Source organism: Pipistrellus hanaki, assembly GCF_964339955.1.
Source record: "Pipistrellus hanaki genome assembly, chromosome: 6".
Taxonomy (NCBI): domain Eukaryota; kingdom Metazoa; phylum Chordata; class Mammalia; order Chiroptera; family Vespertilionidae; genus Pipistrellus; species Pipistrellus hanaki.
This window is the reverse complement of record NC_140508.1, coordinates 7682780-7701158: the sequence shown is the minus strand read 5'-3', so window position 1 is coordinate 7701158 and position 18379 is coordinate 7682780. Positions and strand designations below refer to the sequence as shown.

General features: G+C 56.4%; 1 protein-coding gene across 2 annotated transcripts in view; it reads right to left on the bottom strand.

Annotated features, from left to right (window-relative positions):
- Positions 1–959: 959 nt before the first annotated feature.
- Positions 960–18379, bottom strand: part of APCDD1L (APC down-regulated 1 like) — a 43392-nt gene continuing 25972 nt past the window's right edge. The window contains exons 2-4 of one of the 2 annotated variants that reach the window (XM_084887257.1): positions 9222–9360; positions 6345–6840; positions 960–2581 (exon numbers count right to left, since the gene is read on the bottom strand). In XM_084887257.1, coding sequence (XP_084743383.1) covers positions 1811–2581; positions 6345–6840; positions 9222–9360 — 1406 coding nt within the window. In that variant the 3' untranslated portion in view covers positions 960–1810. Of the gene's footprint in view, positions 2582–6344; positions 6898–9221; positions 9361–18379 lie in introns of both variants that reach the window. The other variant, XM_084887256.1, reaches the window with a different exon arrangement.

Genomic DNA, 18379 nt, shown 5'->3' with positions numbered 1-18379 from the left:
CTGAGGAAGGGACATGTGGTGAAAAGAAAGCCAGGCTTAAGGACCTGGGGGAAGAGGTGTAGGCAGAGGCAGAGGCCCTGAGGGGGGAGCGGCTAGCTGTGCTCAGAGGAAGAAAGGACCGGGTGCAAGCCGGGTGGGGGGCAGGTGGGACTGCGCACACAGCGGTGAGCAAGAAGCTGGGGTTTCTTCAGAGGGTCCTGGAGGCTCCCGAGCTTTAGCCAGGGCTGGCCGTGGTGCGGCCAGCCGGCGATGGCCGCCGCGGACCTCATTCTCTCTCTGAAAGACACTTCATTTCTCTCGGATCATCATCCCCTTGGTTGATTTTAATAACTGGTGAGAACATTTTTCAGACTGTTTAATTTTATTAAAAGATTCAAATTTGATGATAAATGGTGGCATGGCTGCCTCAAGCCTTAGATACAAGACTCACTCAGCCGTGGACACATCAGCGCCACCCACCCTCCTCCCCATGAGGGACCCCCCCGCCTCCTCCCCCCCGCCACTCGATGCAGTCTGAGACCACAAATAATTACTTCTTGTGCTTTCGTAAATATGCCAGGAACACTCGTCACTCTCTGAGACCCACAGACAATATGAACTTGGTGGTGTGTGGTTTTTTTTTTTTAAGAAGAATGGGTAGATAAGTTAGAGCAATTTCAGCAGGCTGATTGAACCCCACACAATCTAACGGAGGACAAGGGCTTCGTTCTGAAAGCGTCATTAGCCTCACAGACAATTGTTGTTCGAGATCCGTGACAAGAGCCAGAGATAGGAATCGGGCGGAGGAAGGAGGGGGCGCTTCGGCGGCACCGCGCCCCGGAAGCCCTTGCGCCCACCAGGACGCCAGTTAATTTCACAGTGAACGGGCGCGGCCCGGCCGCAGCGGGCCTGGGGAGGCACAGCCTGTCCCCGCCGGGCGGCGGCTCCCAGCGGGCCCGGGGCGCAGGAGCGGTCGCCGTGCGGCCTGGGTGGTCCTCGAGACACAGTCGAGGTTGTTTCCTCCCTCCTTGTCCGTGAGGCACAGGGAATCTTGAAAGCAGAGAACACCTGTGCAGGGCTAATTACAGAGCGCGTGGTAATGCCGATATCATTAGTATTAATTACTTTCCCAAGGCTGGGAGCACCGCTTTCCCCCGCAGACCTGTTCCCGGCAGCCAGCCCAGCGTGGTGGGGGCAAAGGCCGCCGCTCGGGCTCAGCTGCAGCCCGCCCGCGCCCGAGGCTGCGCCTCCCCACGCGCGGCCCGCTGGCGGCCTGCCTGGCAGAGTGCGGGCAGGTGCACACAGACGCCCCCGGTCGGGATTCGGGGAAGCTGAGTTTCCCCACCGAGACCAGCCTTCTGCCAGAGAGCTGAAACCGAGAGCCTGAGCGGCATCTGTAATCACGGCCTGAGTGTGTATTGCTAAATTTGAATGAATGATCTTTAAGGAAACTCGCTCGCACAGGCAGACGTGGGGCAGCGTCCCCTGCAGACCCTCACCCCCATTGCACAGAATCCCAAGGACACAGGGAATAAGGGGGGCCCTGGTGCAGGTCCTCCAACTGCCCACAGAGGGTGGGAGCCAGTGTTCAAAACTCAGAGCCATGGACATGGCCGTGAGGCCAGGCTCGTGGTCACAGTCAGTAACCCACCGCAGTGTGCACTCCGCAGGGGCTGCTGCACGCAGGGGCTGAGCCCCTGAGGCGCAGGCTGAGCTGACAGGGGCAGGCTCCCTCCTGTCTGTGAGGGAGAAGAGGGGAGGAGGCCTTCCTCTCAGATAGGTGCGGGGCCTGCGCTGGGCTGGAGTCCCTGGGTCAGCCGGTGACCCGATCTCATAGCCGCTGGAGGAAGGCCAGCCCACGAATGAGGAGCAGAAAGGGGAGAGGGGCCACTGGAGGCCAGCACCCTCCACTGTTGAGGGGCTTCTGCAGCAGAGGCCCGTGCTGGGGGGGCTTGGAGAAGTCCCGGGCCGCCCCTTTGCAGAGCACCAGGGGTGCCTGGTAAGACGTGGGGCGCTTCTCGGGGGTGTCCGGACTCGAACCATCGGTGGGCCTTTGTCCGATGAAGAGCAGGCTTTGCCCGAGAGGGTCTTGCTCCACCTTGAAAAGCTCATACTCCACATGCGGGAGCCTGATGCCCAGAGGCAGGCACCCATTGGTGGCCGTGACATCCCGTTCTGTTCCCAGGGACCAGGCCCCCAGGCCCCCGCAGCTGCTGGGCTCTGAGACATTGAGCATGGCCGTGGTGACCTGGTCCATGGGGGTCACACGAGCTTCTGTGACCTGGAACACCAGCTCGGTACCACCGGGGACCTTGGCGGACGGCGTGCCCCTGGTGTAGCGGCCGGCTGCATAGACCGTGAAGGTGGGCTGCCGGCAGGCGGGGTCTGAGAAGTGATGGTAGTACCCCTCCCAGGAGCGGTTGTGCCCGTGGAAGGTGAAGAGCCTGGTGAGGAAGAGCACGGCGGGGCGCACCTCGCACCCGGGGCTGACCCACCGGCCGCCCAGGTGCAGGGGCAGGGCCGTTGGGGCAGGCAGCACGGGAGGATGGTGCTGGTCGGAGCGGGCGATGAGGCTGCAGGCCGGGCAGGGGTGAGCATGGTGCTGAAAGAGACACAAAAGGCAGTGATTGTCCCAGCCGGAGAAGTCGGGGTGCACTCTGGGATGGGGCGCCATGGGCCTACCCAGTGGTCACCCATTATTCTCCACTCCCAGCCTCCAACTCGGTAGCTACTTAGCTCTTCTTGGACCCTCTGGGCCGCTGCACCTGCTGTCCCTTCCACCTGGGACCCCCAGAGCATAGCTTGCTGGGCTCCTCGTCCTCTGGGACTCAGATCAAAGAGGGGCCTGAGGGATTCTTTCCTGACCACCATGCGGGCATCCTCAGGGCCTTTCCATGCTCAGAGACCTGTCATTCCCCCTCTGCCTTCTCTCCGCCCTCCCCTTCCTTAGACCGTAAGCTCTAGGAAGCCGGGACTGTGTCTATGGCTGCTCTGTCCCCAGGCCCTGGCACAGTTCCTGGCCACAGCAGGAACACATTTGCTGAGCGATGAAGGAATGGATGGATGGATGGATGGATGGATGAGAAATGGAATGGAGGTGCCCTCTACCCTGGGACTTGACAGAAGTTGTTCTTCCCCGCCCCTGCCTGCTTGCTCCTAAAATTCGGCCGTGAAGGTTTATTGTAGTTTCCTTGCCAAGGAAACCCTCTACCCTTTCGTGCTTCTAGGTGTCCTCGAGGGCCAGGACCTGTGCTAAGCATGTCTCGTGCAATGGTAGCATGTTAGAGTAGCAGCAGCTGAAACCCAGTGGGCCAGGCGGCCCGCCAAGGGTGTGGCAGCGGTGCATTGAACCTGGCGGTCAGACCCCATCCTCTTCCCATGCAGAAAGCCTCAGGCCCTCCCCGGGGTCTGGGTCTCCATTCCCGGGTGGAGAAGAGAGACTGTCTCCAGAAAGGTCACCTGGGGAGGGGAGCAGGCACCAAGGGTGGGAATGCCCCTGTCTGCCGAGCCCATCGCTGGGAGCCGTGCTGAGGAGATGCTGGGATAGTGCACGGAGATGTCCATTGGGGTGTCATTTACAGCAGGGCAACCGGCCACCCCACGGTGTCAGGTGCAGCCACAGCTCTTTGTAACCTGGGCTCTGCATTTCCCCTCTCGTTGGCCTTATTTACGGTTTCCCAGGAACACACCAATAACAACCAGATGCTAAAACGAATTGTAGTCAGTCTTGTTGTTTTTAACGATGGCTGCTGCCCAGAGTTTGGTCCCGAGCATCGTTCTGAAAGGTGAATCTGCTTGGCACAGCCCTCGCCGGCAGGGCTGGCGTGGGACCAGCGTGCACCTGCGTTTGCAGGGCGGGCACGGGAAAGGCTTCCTGGGACCCAGCTGGGAAGCCAGCTTCCCGTCGTCGTCTTCTTGCAAAAACAAGAGGTTGCCACAGATTGCTCCTGGGTGACTTTCGTGCCAAACAAGTGGTGTCTGGGAGTGCTGCTTTAGAAAGGAAATAGTGGATGATGGGAAATATTTTTCTTCTTTTTTGGATGACCACATTATAAGCTTATTATTTATTTCTACAGCAAATCTAAACTTGCCTTCATTTCCATAATGTAGAAAAGTAAGCGGTTTTGATTTGGGGGGTTTTGACTCAGAGTATTTGGAGGAGCTTTGAAATATTAGTAAATGATGGCAAATCTGTGCTGGGCAGCTGGCGGAGGGAGGGCATGGTGGGGCGGCTGGCGAGAGCCGGCTCTAACTTTGGCCTTTCCCCTGCGTCCTGGCTGCTGTCGTGCTGGTGTGTGTCCCCTGAACATAAGGCATCACAGCAACGTGACCCAGGGCCGCCTTCTCCCCAGAACGGAGCTGCCTTTTGCAGACAGGACACTGGGGGTGCTGGCTGTAATTTGGGGCGTTTTTGTGCGGAGCAGAAGCCGGCGGAGAACCTGCGCACTTGTAAGGGGAGGGGAGAAAAGGCACGTTCTTCTCTGGTGCTCTCGAAGGGGCTGAAGGAAGGACCCGCCTGGCCGTCTCCCGGGCGTCGTTGGGCCGAGGCCCGGTGGCCTGCGTTCACAAACAAGCCTCCAGCCAGCAGAATGCGCGGATGCAGGAGCCAGGCCGTCCGGTTCAAGCCTGTTACGTAAAGCTGTTTCTCACACAGCGCATCGGGCTTCTAATTAACCCCAGAGGGGACACCGGGCTTGGACGCTCTTGGCTGAGTGCTGGATGATTGATTAGGATTCTACATCCAGGCAATGAGTTTGGGGATCAAATTGGTTTGGAATTAACTTCTAAAAATGTTCATGTTTAACATCTGGTTGGGTCGTGGACAAGGCCTGGGCCCCAGAGAGCCCAAGGTCACGATTGATCCTTACTTAGGGATATACAGAATATGCAACATCTCCTTCTTCGAAATCATCTTCCTTTTTCCCCGGAGAGGGGCCATTTAACCTCCTGTCCGTGCATCTGCCACTCCTCACCTCGGCAGACGTCCTGGTGCTCTGCCTCTGACACATCGCAGGTGGCACCGGCCACACGGGCTGGAGAGGCAGCAGAGGCCGGAGGCTGTCCAGAGCCCAGCCTGGGAAGACACCAAAGTGTCCTTCTTGGCACCTGGGGTCCGTCCTCTGTGCGCAGTTTCCCTATGAGGTGGTGGGCTCCGGTCATGGCCCCGCCAGCGCCTTCTCTGAGGAAGGAACAATGCCAGACCATCTAGCACAGTGGTCGGCAAACTCATTAGTCAACAGAGCCAAGTATCAACAGTACAATGATTGAAATTTCTTTTGAGAGCCACATTTTTTAAACTTAAACTTCTTCTAACACCACTTCTTCAAAATAGACTCGCCCAGGCCGTGGTATTTTGTGGAAGAGCCACACTCAAGGGGCCAAAAAGCCGCATGTGGCTTGCGAGACGCAGTTTGCCGACCACTGGTCTAGAACATCAGCTGGCAAAAAGGGAATACTTTTGAGGTTAGGAAAGAACGCAGGCTGATTTTCTGATGATGAGACTGTCTGGTGCTTTCTTCTTTGCTCCCCAAATCCTGCCTTGGGAGAAGAGGGGTGTGCTCATCCCCAGGCACCCCCTGGGGTGCTCCCAGGGGTGAGAAGTTGCCCCACCTGTTTTCATTCCTTGAGTGTCTAGTACACAGTAGACACTTAATACTTGCTGAATGTTGTGACAGTTGCCTATGGGCTCAAAGAGCACTTGACAGGGACACCTGACCTCATCCGTCCCTCCCTCCATCTACTTTTGAAGGATGTCCCTTGGGTGCCAAGTTCAGACATTCTCAACCTGGAACCTAACCTTGGCTTCCTTTTTACTAACCTCTAACTCAGTGGTTTTCAACCAGTGTGCCGAGGGACCCTGGTGTGTTGACATTTTAAAACATGCGATATCTGACTATTCAGTCGGGGATACTGACCTCTTTTCCCTTAAATTGTCAACAGCCAACACAATAGCTGTTAGGTGCCAATGAATCAAAATTACACCAATTTTTTTTCCTCAGAGCAGCAAAAAATACCTTTTTTGGTATGCTGCAGAATTTTAGCAATTAATTTATGTGCTGTGAGATGAGAAGATTGAAAATCGGTGCTTTAATTGCTAAAAGTTAATGTTTCTTCTCACTGTGAATGTAGACAATAAACCCCCACAGCTTCCAGAACCTCTGACTTAGTTGCCTGCCTCACTTTAATATTAGTAAGGATCCTGGGAACTGTTTACACTCATCTCTACTCTGAAATGAAGGGAGAGTAAGGACTTCACGTGGCCCCCAGACCAGGGCGGGGAAGCATGAGGGCCCTGGGCAGGGGCAGATCAGGTGGGGCCTGCTGGGCCGCGGCTCCGAGCTTGCCCTCCCAGAATGGACACTCACCAGGGCGCTCTGCAGCGGGCGCTGGTAGCCGGTGGGCCGGTAGTGCCACCTCTCTGCCCAGGTGGTGTGGATGTCCCCCAGGTACAGCTCCTCCACCAGCTGGGGCCTGGCCCGGGGCTGTAGCTGCAGGCGGCGCTGCACTCGGACCAGGCTGAGCTCGTGCATGGTGAAGCCCAGGGCGGCCGTGCAGTCCCGCCCGGCCCGGGCGCTCAGCAGCTCATACAGCGCCTCTGACACCCAGGCCTGGGCAGGGGGCAGCTGCTGGGCACAGTCACGGCTGGCCTGGGTCCGGTTGAGGCGCCTGGTGATGTCCAGCAGGGCGTGGCGGCTGTGGAAGACGATTCCCACCTTGTGCAAGTGGTAGTCGGCCTCAGTGGCGCCACGGGTGACCCAGGAGGCCCGGCGCAGGCGGACCTTGCCCTTGATGACCAGGGAGTGGGCAGGCTCCTGGCACAGGGGGTCCTGGTAGTAGAATTGGTAGGCTCGGAAGAGGCGGCTGGGGAAGAAGGTGTAGGAACGGGTGAGGAACTCGGGCCCAGGTCGCACCTCGCAGCTGTCGGGTGGGAGAGACGGGATGGGCAGAGCAGTGAGAACCTGTAACTGAGCCCTTTTCTGGGTGGGTCCCCCACAAAAAAACCTATTGCAGACCCCACCTCAGGGCTGTGGGCTTCTACAGCCTCAGTTTCTCTGAGTGATCTTAGTGAATCCCACTCGGGGACCTCTGTGCTAAGAGTTCCAGAGGCAGTGCCCAGAGCCCGGGACCTAGGATCCTCCTGGGGTCCTGCCTGCAGGACCGTGATGAGCATGGATGTAGGCGCTCAGATCCTCTTTCTCTCGGCAAGACTGGCCTCCCCACCAAGTTTTACCCATGCCTGTGCCAGGCTGTGGGCCTAGCCGAGGTCAGCAGACATTGAAAGTTCAGATAATGCATATCATTGCTTTTCTGGGTGGTCTCTATGGCAACTACTCAAGGTTACGATTGTAGAGCTAAAGCAGCCGGAAGCCTATGCAAGTGGGGATATGGCTGTGTGCCAATAAAACTTTATTTATAAACACTGGTTTGGGCTGGTCCTAGCCCCCAGGCCCTCAGGCCCTATTCTGCTGGTGGTGAGGATGAGCACTGGGTGGGCTTAGGTGCTAAGAAATGCTAAATGACTCCGGGACTCATGTCACACCTGGGCTGGGACCCTCCCACCAAGGGCTCGGGGTGCGTGGTGGATGAGTCAGGGAGAAGAGCAGGCAGTGCCCCCCTTTCAGTGTTCCTCAGACCAGGGGCCGCCGCCCGCCATGGGCCTTCTTGCTCAGCCTGTCCGACCGCGCTAAGCAGAGGTGCTGCTGGAGCCGGTGCGTCTTTAACCGGCCTCCCTTCCTCCCAGAGAGAGCCGGCCGCAGCGGGCAGCGGACCTGGTGAGAATTTAATTATGCCGTTTGGTTTTCATTGACTTTCTTTTCACAGTTCCCTCCCACTATGGCAGTGGCTCTGCTCCCCATATCCGGGATGATACTGTGCTTCCCTTAAAAATAATTAGAGGACAAGGAGCGGCTGCTCACTGGGCCGTGTCCCTCCTCGCAGCCGAAGGATAAGGGAATCTGGGTAAGGCAGCAAGGCAGGCGGGGCAAAGGGAAAGTGTAAGGTAAGTGCCAGGAGAGTTAAACACCAACAAGGATGCTCACACGCCGGGTGGCCTCAGCCCTCTCCTCGCGGGCCTCACACAAGGCCAGGGAGGGGACGGTTTGCCTAAGGGCTAGCAGCAGGTCACACTGGACATCTCGGTCTCTGCATTAAGACTGTCTGGGACGTACAGGGGGGAGCTTTCTAGGAAGAAGGTTCTAGAAGTTTCTTGAAGCACTGTTCCAGATGCAATTGGCCCCCGGGGCAGGAGCAGCCATCAGGCAGTCCCTACCCTTCCTGAGCCCCAGTTCTGCCTCAGAGTGACCCCGGCCAGTGGTGCCTGGGTCTCCCCGGACTGTGGATTGGCGGAGAGCCTGGGAATGCATCCAGAGGGGCCTTGCTGAGCTCCAGGTCCTCCCTCCACCCAGAGCGATAGCAGATGTTTGGCAGCTCGCTTCTCGCTGACCTCAGAGGGTGCAGGGAGGACACGGAGAGCCCATCCAGACCCTGCTCCCAGAATGGGACCGGCTGGAAGGGGCTGGTGGGAGAGGAAGTGGTGTGCTGGGAATGGAGGCCACTGCCTCCCTTCTCTTCATCCCCGCATCCAGAGGGAGGGCCCCATAAATGAGGGCAGAGCACAGAGCCCATTGCCCCGGAGAGCAGCAGTGCCTGAAGTGGCAGGCCAGCCTGTAAGGTTAGAGAGAGAATTAGACAGGCAAGCAGGACACCAGAGCCCTCTCTAACCCACCACTTCCTGCCTCAGGACCTTTGCACCAGCTGTTCCCTCTGTCTGTCTCTTCCCCTGGCTCTCTGGATGGCTGACGCCTCTTCTTTCAGCTTTCAATGGGATGTCACCACCTCCGAGAAGCCTTCCCTGACCACTCTCACAAAAACCCTCCCAGGTCACTCACTAGTACATCCTTGTTTTGTTTCCTTCATTGCAGAGCTTAGCACCATCTTGAGACCGTGCTACTTATTTCTGTGTTCACATGCTTAGAGCGTGTCCCCCTCTGTCCTAGTTCATAGCAGGCACTCAATAAGTGTCTGTATAGTAAGTGTTTGATGTGTTCAATGGGTGGATTTCGTCCAGTGCTGCTTGTGGCTGGCTCACTCTGTGGTGGTGGTGGTCGTGCTGGCGGTGGTGGTGGGATGGTGGGTAAAGCTTTATGCCACAGGAAGCAGGCCTCTTAGACAATAGGCCAGTGAGGCTCGGGGAGGAGAGTCTTCCAGCTCAAGGGCCTGAGGTCAAGGTGATCGGATCTTACCCAGTGGAGATCCAGGGTCCCTCGAGGCGTGGAGGCAGCAGTGCAGTGACGGGAGCTCTGCTGGTCAGGGGCTGCTGGCAGCGAGGCTCCCAGCGCAGGTGGCCACCCCCTGCTTTCCCAGCCACCTCTGCGCTATGGGCTGCAAAGCAGACAGACCCAGGGTTAGGGTTCCAGCTCTGCTCAGGTGCTCCACCTGCCGCTGCTGCCCTCCCACCCCAACCTCCACCTCTGTCGCTTAGACTACCCCAGGCCCCAAGACAATATGGGGTGCCTAGAATTGGCCTCTGGACTCATCTCCTGGTTGTGACCACCATGGAATCCAAGCCTCCTGCAGGGGGACTGTCCAGATTCCCAGTCACTGTGCCGAGTCGCTGCTCAGACGCTCCTGCCGTGGCCCTGCCCCCCCGGACGATGGCACTGTCCACCGTGGCATGGGACTGCCACCCCTCCACCGAGGAGCCCAGTCCCGCTGGACCTCTGCCGTGTGGAGCAGAACTGTGCCTGCCCCTCGAGGCCCCACACGCACGGGCCTGCCTCGACCTCTGTGGCCCCAGGCCAGCCCTGCACGTGTGTGGTGGAGTGGGGCTGGGGTGGAGCCGGAGGCCTCTGAGGGGAGGGTGGATGTGAACAGTGGGGCGGGGGCCTCAGGCCCTCCTCAGTGACCCCCAGATGTGCTCTTCCTGTGGAGACCAGCCAGGCCTGGCCGTGGGACTGCTCATTCTCTTCCAGGAGCTGCTTGGAGGCGAGAGCTCGGGGCCTTCAGCTGCTACAGAGCAGCGATCCCGCCAGAAACCGTCATCTCTCCCCTAAGCCTGGCCTTGACGCAGCCCAGATGGCGGGGTGCTGTGGGAAGACTGGCGGCGAGTGGTGGCCAAATATTACAGCAGCGGCAATGCCCCGGGCGGTTGCCCTGGACTGCTGGCGCTGCTCCCGCCAAGGGCTCTCCAAGGCCCTCTTCCCACCGAGCTGTGTCAAAGGGGCCAGGAGTGCCGGGGCCGGCAGAGATGTCAGCCAGCTGGGAGGCAGGCCCTGGCGGGAGGCTGGGCCAAGTGAAGCACCGAACGAAGGGTGTATTCTGTCCCCTTCCCCGCCTCACGTTCACAGCTTCCCATCAGGTCAGGAATGGCAGCAGGGCCAGGGGTGGGGGCTGGGGAAACCTGGGACCACACTACCCTTCGCAGGGCACCTGGTGTCCCCACATGGGCCTCTCAGGAAAACGAGGCAGAGTGGAGCCCTCACTTCCATGGAGGTCGGGCATCTCTTCTGGAGAGTCTCGGGGTCCCTAGTGGTTGGCTGAGAAAGCCGGAGCAGCAAGAACGGTGGTGGTGATGACAATAACTGTGGCGCCTATTAACTGAGTGTTGACGCATCTGATTTTATGCATCATCTGCCCTTTCCAAACACCGTGGCTTAGCTTGCCCGGGGCGCACGGGCTGCCCAGCTGTGACAGAGCCGGGTTCACGCCAGGTGGCCAGACTCCAGCCTGGCATCTCCACTGCTGCTCATCTTGCATGGCGGGCACGGGCGAGTGGCTGTTTTCAAGACTTGGTGGGATGCAGGGTGCTCCCCAGGCAGTTGCGGAAGGAAGGAAGGAAGGAAGGAAGGAAGGAAGGAAGGAAGGAAGGAAGGAAGGAAGGAAGGAAGGAGTGCATGAATGATTGAATGATGGAATGAGTGAAGGAATGAAAGAGAATGCGGTGCAGCCCTAGGTCCCTGCTACCTTCCTGGCTTATTCTACAGCTGGTCTATTGGTTTTAATTGGCCAAATAGAAGTGAAAACCAACAGCCAGAGGCCAGGACTGTGGGGTCCCCACGGGGACCCGGGGGCACAGGGCTCCCGAGAGCTCTCAGGGTCCCGTGCTGAATGGGAGGAGCCTGTGTGGTTCCGCATTAACTCGACACGAGAAATTTGCGGGGATGGAGCCAAGGCACTGTGGTGGGTGGCATTACAGACGGCCAGACTCTGGAATCACCGCATGGGGAGTCCTGAGCCGGTGCACGCACCTCAGCGCCAACAGCTCGCACCTTCCGTCTGGGGAACTGGCCCCGTGTTCAGTCCTGCTGTGGTGTGCGCTCCACTGTGCCAGCGAGGCCCTCCCGGGCTGGTTTGGGGAATGGATGTGAGCAAAGGGCAGCAGAGGGCCCGGAGGGTCCTAGAGTTTGCTGCTGAGCTCACGTTTCAGCAGAATGGACGGTGGCTCTGGGGATGGCTCCGGGATGGCTCTGGGGATGGCTCCGGGATGGCTCCGGGGATGGCTCCGGGGATGGCTCCGGGATGGCTCTGGGGATGGCTCCGGGATGGCTCCGGGATGGCTCTGGGATGGCTCTGGGATGGCTCTGGGGATGGCTCTGGGATGGCTCTGGCATTGCTCTGGGGTGGCTCTGGGATGGCTCTGGGATGGCACTGAGGATGGCTCTGGGATGGCTCTGGGATGGCACTGAGGATGGCTCTGGGATGGCTCTGGGATGGCACTGAGGATGGCTCTGGGATGGCTCTGGGATGGCACTGAGGATGGCTCTGGGATGGCTCCGGGATGGCTCTGGGATGGCTCTGGGATGGCTCTGGGGATGGCTCTGGGATGGCTCTGGCATTGCTCTGGGGTGGCTCTGGGATGGCTCTGGGATGGCACTGAGGATGGCTCTGGGATGGCTCTGGGATGGCACTGAGGATGGCTCTGGGATGGCTCTGGGATGGCTCTGGGATGGCTCCGGGATGGCTCCGGGATGGCTCTGGGGTGGCTCTGGGATGGCTCTGGCATTGCTCCCACAGGCTCTGCTTCTCGAGGAGATGTTTCTGTTCCAAAGGAAGTGTCGTCCCCCCGCACCCCTCTGAAGGCCCGGCTCCTCAGGGAGCATGCTGCCGAAGCGGTTAACTTCGTCTTGTTTTTCTGTGAGAAATTAGGATTCAATTAAGTCAGGAGATGATGTGATCTGATGAAGTCTCCCTGCATTCAGAACATGCACACACAAAATAGAAAACACAGCCGGAGGGGAAGGGGGTGGGGAGGCAGGAGAGGCACAGGGGATGGACGTGGATGGAAGGAGACTTGACTTGGGGTGATGAGTACACAATAGTGTGCAGAGGATTATCATAGAACATACTCCTGAAACCTATACAGTTTTATTAACCAATGTCACCCCCATAAATTCAATTACACACACACACACACACACGCACACGCACACACGCACACACACAGCTTTGTGGAAGCACCCGAGCGAACGTGACATCTCCCCTCAACCATGAACTGTCCACGTCAAGGTTACAGACATTAAATTAGCTGACTCGAAATGAATACATGAAAATTTCTCAGCTGCAGCTTTTGAGGGAGTCTTTTGATTTTCTTGTCTTTGCTCTCTCTCCTTCTTTTCTCTCCCCTAGAAAGGTCTTAACTGAAGAAGCGGCGGCTCAAGCAGATGGTGCTGGGGGCAGGCTGTACAACTTTTCGCAGGGACCCGATAGACTGAATTAAACGCATGGGCCAAATTGATTTTTATCAACCATGGATTTTTAATTAACAGTGGTGTCCACTTACTGCCATCCATTATTTACTGTTTACCCACTAATTAAAAATTACGCTGCTTTTGCACTCATAAGAGCAGGGACATTTGAAATTAGATAGCATCGTTCAAATCACCTGCAGAATTAGATCCAGAGCCCAATGGCTCAGACCAGGCTGCAGGTTTAAATGCCATCCACTCCAGCACGGTGTGTTACTGTGAGGCAGGAGCCAGGAGCAGGCTTCCCTGCATGGGACCTGCCTGGGGCCGCAAAGGGGATGGATTGCTGAACCTCTGCTGAGGCCCTTGGCCTGGATTGTCTCAGATCAGCTGCCATGTCTGCATCATGGTGGGGAGTGGCCTGTCAATGCAGAGATGCCTGTTGCCAAGTGCCTGCCGTTGCTAGGGACCAACAGCTGTAATTTGCACAACCACCACTGATGGAGATTCATTTTGCAAATGAGGAGACTGAGGTTCAATGAGTTGGAGGGCCTTGGCTGCTGTCCCTCTATCCCAATTCAAAAATAAGTCTTGGCCTGGCCAGTGTGGGTCTGAGGTTGAGCATCGACTAATGCACCAAGAGCTCACTCTTCGATTCCTGGTCAGGGCACATGCCCGGGTTGCAGCCCGATCCCTGGTGAGAGCCATGCATGAGGCAGCTGGTTGTTTCTATCCCTCACCCTTCCTCTCCTCTAAAATCAATAAAAGATAAAACATATTTTAAAATAACTCTTGGTAAAATATGCCTGACATAAAATCCACCCTTTTAGCCATTTTAGCAAGTACAAGGAAAATGCAGTGACATTTAGGACGCTCACGTCACCCCTGTCTCCTCCCATCTCAGAACGTGCTCATCACCAGAAAGCAACCCCAAGCTCCCTAGGAGTTGCTCTGCGTCCCTCTCCTCTCGGACCCTGGCAACCCCAGACCTGCTTCTCTGTGCACTTGTCTGGGACTGGGACAGGAAACGTGCCCTTTTCTTATCTGCTCTTCATGACCCCTCTGTCCGGTGGGTGCGGCCGTTCTCATTTCACAGAGGCAAGTGGAGGCCTAGAGAGGTTTCTCACTCAGCCCCACAATCCGCGTGTTTTTCCAAAGAAAATGAAAAGAGTAGGTCTGACTTCACCGGAGGAGGGGGGAGGCGGCCTGGGGTGTGAAGCCGAGCGGACAGAGAAATAGCAGATCTTCACACACCTTTTTTATCGGGGGGAGGCGGGTGGGCAAAAAGCACAAGCAGAGCACTCTCTTCCTCCCTTAATTGGCGAGCCTGAGGTTCCGGGAGGTGTGCCAGGTGATTGAGGTGCCGCGGAGTGCTTTGTTCCCGGGCCACATCGATTTTAGAGGTGTGAAAAGGCAGCCGTGGCCTGGCCAGCTGTGCTCTCGCCGCTCCGAGGACAGGGCTGAGCTTTGGGTCTGGACTTGATTTTGAAATGTTAAGTCACACTTGCGGTGAGTATTAGTAAGTAAAGGTGAGTGGTGAACGGCCTGAGGAGGCCTAGAATGCAGAGGGGCAGGCGGGAGGGACTGGCACCAAGTCACATCACCTCGCAGATGCCCGGCCTGGGCTCCTGGTAACAGAGCACCCAAACTGGGTACTGAGGCCATTTCAGACGAGGCCAGACGTTTGAAACCCGGGTGCGGCCGGCCAGATCCCCTCCCCAGGCTGCCTGGAAGGGTCCTCCCTGCCTCTGTGGCTTCCGGTGACCCCAAATGGCCCCGGGCTTGTGGCCACGTCACTCTGGTCTCTGCCTCCATGGCCACATGGCTGTCTTTCCTCTCTGTCTCCAGAAAGCCTTCTCTTTTCCCTGGGAAGACCCCAGCCCCCACATCAGCATGACCTCATCCGAGTGTGGTGACCTCTGCAAAACCCTGTTTCCCAGTCAGGCCACACTCAGAGGTGCCAGGTGTAGGATTTGAATGTGTCTTTTGGGGGCACACTTCAACGCAGGGCCATCCAAAGCCCAGCACTCCCCCACCCCCCACCCCCGGCCACCCTGAGCGTTCATTCCCTCACCCACACGGGCAATCTACAAGGCGTCATCTCAGGGGCATGCAGCGGCAGCTCGTCCGATGCTGGAGATGCTAATTCTGAGCACTTGCTCAAGGAGATGTCTGCTCGTTGTCTCCACTGTTTAATCACCACTTTCCTCTTCATAAGTGAGAATTATCTTATGGGGATATATTTAGAAATGAAGTAGTATCTTGGTATTTTTTTTTATTATTATACTCCCACCCCTAATTGTAGTATCTATTGATGTCCATTGAGGATTCTTGCTTCCAAAAATTATTACTATGGTGTTTTCCCAATGTCCATTCTCTAGTCCTGTCATTCTTTCTGAATTTATTAGTTGGAACTGTGCCATAAGGAAGCATTGTTCCATGTCCCCATTCATCTCTCTAGTCAATTATTTGTACTAGTCTGAGCTCACAGATTATTATTTCACCTGACAGGCTACAGTCTGTTGCCATCATTATCATTTTGTGGCTCAAATTGTCCCCAATTCGGACATTGGGGGTTTCTGCAGCTCCTGTTCTTTGCACTTGCGCTTATCGTTTTCTTTAGCACTTCCTCAATTTCTGGTGCCAGAGGGTCTTCCAGGCTCATTCTGGACTTTCTCTGCCTCAGCCCTGGAACCAGCCGTATCCTGCAGAGTCCTGGTTCTTTCACTGGAGAATGGTGTTTAGAAACCAAGATCTGGGTGCTAGTTGCTCACGGCTATTGAGGCATCACTCTGGGCTCTTCCGCTTTCTCCCTCCCACCCTCCCTTGCTTCCTTCCTCCCTTCCTTCTTCTTTACTTCCTTTCTCTTACTGCTCCCTCTGCTAGTTTGCCGACTCCATGAGAACAGGTGCCATCTCTCTTGCTCACTGCCGATTCCCCAGCACCCGGCACACTCCTGATGTATGCTCAGTAAATGTTTGTTGTGTTGAAGTGTGGATGACACTTAGAACAGCACTTTCACATAGCACCATATGCTAGTTATAATTCTATTATCATTCCTACTTATAATTGCACGAGTGAGTAGTGAATGAATGAATGAATGACTTGTGCTTTACCAAACCAATGCACATGACTCTCTTGTTGACACTCCCGCACTCTTTGGGAGTCCCCCTCCTAAACACCGGCTGGCTGGCGATGTCCATTGGGAAAGGAGTGGCTTGAAATGGAAGGGGAGAGAGAAGGCTCGCAGCTGTGGGATCACCGAGAATCTGGCTGAGGTGGAAGGTGGGCCGCAAGGCAGCTCCTAGCGGGCTGGGGCTCAGGCAGATCCAGGCGGGTCGAGAGGAAGGAGAAGCTGATGGAGGGCGATGGAGGTGAGCCTCAGATCCTGCTGAGAGCTTTGAGTGTGGGGTGGATCCAAAATTGGTGCTTTGCTAAGGCCTCTGTTGACCCAGCCAAACCGAAACCCTGGAGTGGCTTTATACCCGCAGGGAAGGCTCCTACGCCCGCAGCACACAGCTCCGGAGAAACTAGCTCTGTGAGGCACCAATGTAAGCCTTCTGTGTGACGTTGCATTTCCTAGTAGCCACATTTAAAAAAAAATGCTAAAACTTAATGGGTGAAGTTAATTTTAATGATGTTGTATCCAGCCCCAAATATTATAGTTCAACATATATTAAATATGAAAACTATTAATGAAATACTTTATATGTTTTTTTTTTTATACGAGTCTTTGAAATGCATTTCTACTAACAGCCCAACTCAATGTGGACTGTTCGCATCGCAGGGGGTGGGGGCCGCGTGTGGCTGGGGCCTGAGCGAGGGTGCATGCGGCGCGGGGTGCCGGCCTGGGGGTCTCCACACCGGCTGCTGAGGCCGCTGGAGAGAAGGCGGGATGCGGCGCGTGAGGCTCTGTGCTCTCATCCCCAGCGTCAGCCCAAGCAGCCCCACCCTCAGCTCCCGTGTGCATGTCAGGATCCTCACCAAGATCCACTTTGGAAAAAAGAGAAAGTATTCTCTTGTTTAAAAAAAAATCTGAAGCCCTCTGGTTTATTCTAAAATCCTTAGCTTGAGGTAATTCACTAGAACGTTTGGACATGGGACCTTGTGCACATTTAAGTAAAAATGCCCACCTAAACAGTAAGCTGTGGGCCAGAAGCTGCAGCCTCACACACCGCGTCGTGGGGCATGCTGGCCCGTGTGGCGCCCGCCAGCCAGCCTCAGAGGCCGGCGGAGGTTGCAGCTGTCACCACGCTGCTCCAGGGAAAGGTGAGCTTTCCCGGGAAGTCGTTGCACCAAAGGCACACAGACTGTCCGTCCCAGCTCCCCCGAGAGGGCCTCAGGTGGGCACGCCGTGACAGTGCCAGCAAATCTCAGACCCACCAAGACCACCTCTGAATTCTAAGGAGCCTGAGCTTCCCCTCTGTGTGACCGCGGCTCTGCACTCTGCCCACGTGACCGGCATCTCGTCCATGTCATCGGAGGGTCTTTGTGTTCAAGGCCAAGGGTGGGGAACGGGCTTTGCATCGTGTGCTCTAGAGAAAGTGCGTTCCACGGTGGCATGTGGGGACCCTCCAACGTGCCCTTTCCCGTGAGCTTGGGAGGGGAAAGTGGCCCCGGAATTGAGGGCCTGGCTGCCCAGAAAAGCTGGGTGAGAGGCAGGGGCATCAGGTAGCGACGCAGGCGTGGGGAAGGCCAGCGAAGAGGCACGGTTTCTTTGTCACTGCTGCTCCCTTGCTCCATGACCTGTCCCAGGCCGGGCTGGACCCAGGGGTGGGTGGCAAAGGTAGGCCCTGCTTGGTGCCTCCTGGAGAAGGCGATTCTTTTAGGTTCGCACTTTCCAAATGGAAAACCTTTTTTTAAGGGGAGCAGCTGGCCATGCAGACATCTCCGCACAACCCATGCTGAGCATTTCCTGCTGAGGGAGGAGGAAGCATTCAGCTCACGGAATGGGAAAGGAATGGGGGCTTGGGGAGAGGGTCTGGCCCACCAGACCGGCTCCTCAGCCAGGATTTTTTGCTTGTTTGTTAAGGAATGTTCCAGCACAAATCTGTTCACTCAAAACTCTCCCCGGGCTCCACGATAGCGCTAATTACGCCTCATTCTGGCTGGGCCTTCGCCCCAGATGAAAACTGGAAAATTCCAGCCAAAGAGCAGCTGTTTTCGAACAGCCGGGGCACCAGGATGATTGATGGGAGGTTTTCCCTTCCACCCAGATGTTCTGGTGTCTTGGGGACAAGGCCTTGTTAGCTCAACTTTGGCGCCTGTGTTCCCAGATCTGCATGTTGGCCTTATATTTTCATATTTTTTACCAAATTTGGTCAATGTTCTCCACGGATACATTCCATCCGGTGCTCTGAGGAGGGGAGGCGGGGGAGTCGGGCAGGATGGATGGAGCATGTGCTCTCAGTGATTTGGACATACCTGGTCTCTCCAGGGGAGCAGTTACCAGACGGTATTTGCTTAAACAGAACATGTGTGTAGAATTCCCCCATTGGATTGAATCCTACTCTCTTGGCAGAAGACTGAAGCTTTCACTGCTATATAGAAAGGAATTTGGCATGATAATCACAAGTTTTGACACATTCAATAAGAGCGAAGACGCTGTGTGACTGGTGATGGCTCCTGGAAGAGGGATCTCGGAGGCACATTGAGGAGCTTAACTCTCTATGGGGCTGTGGGGCTGGTTCTCCACCAGACCTTCCTCGGAAGGGCCA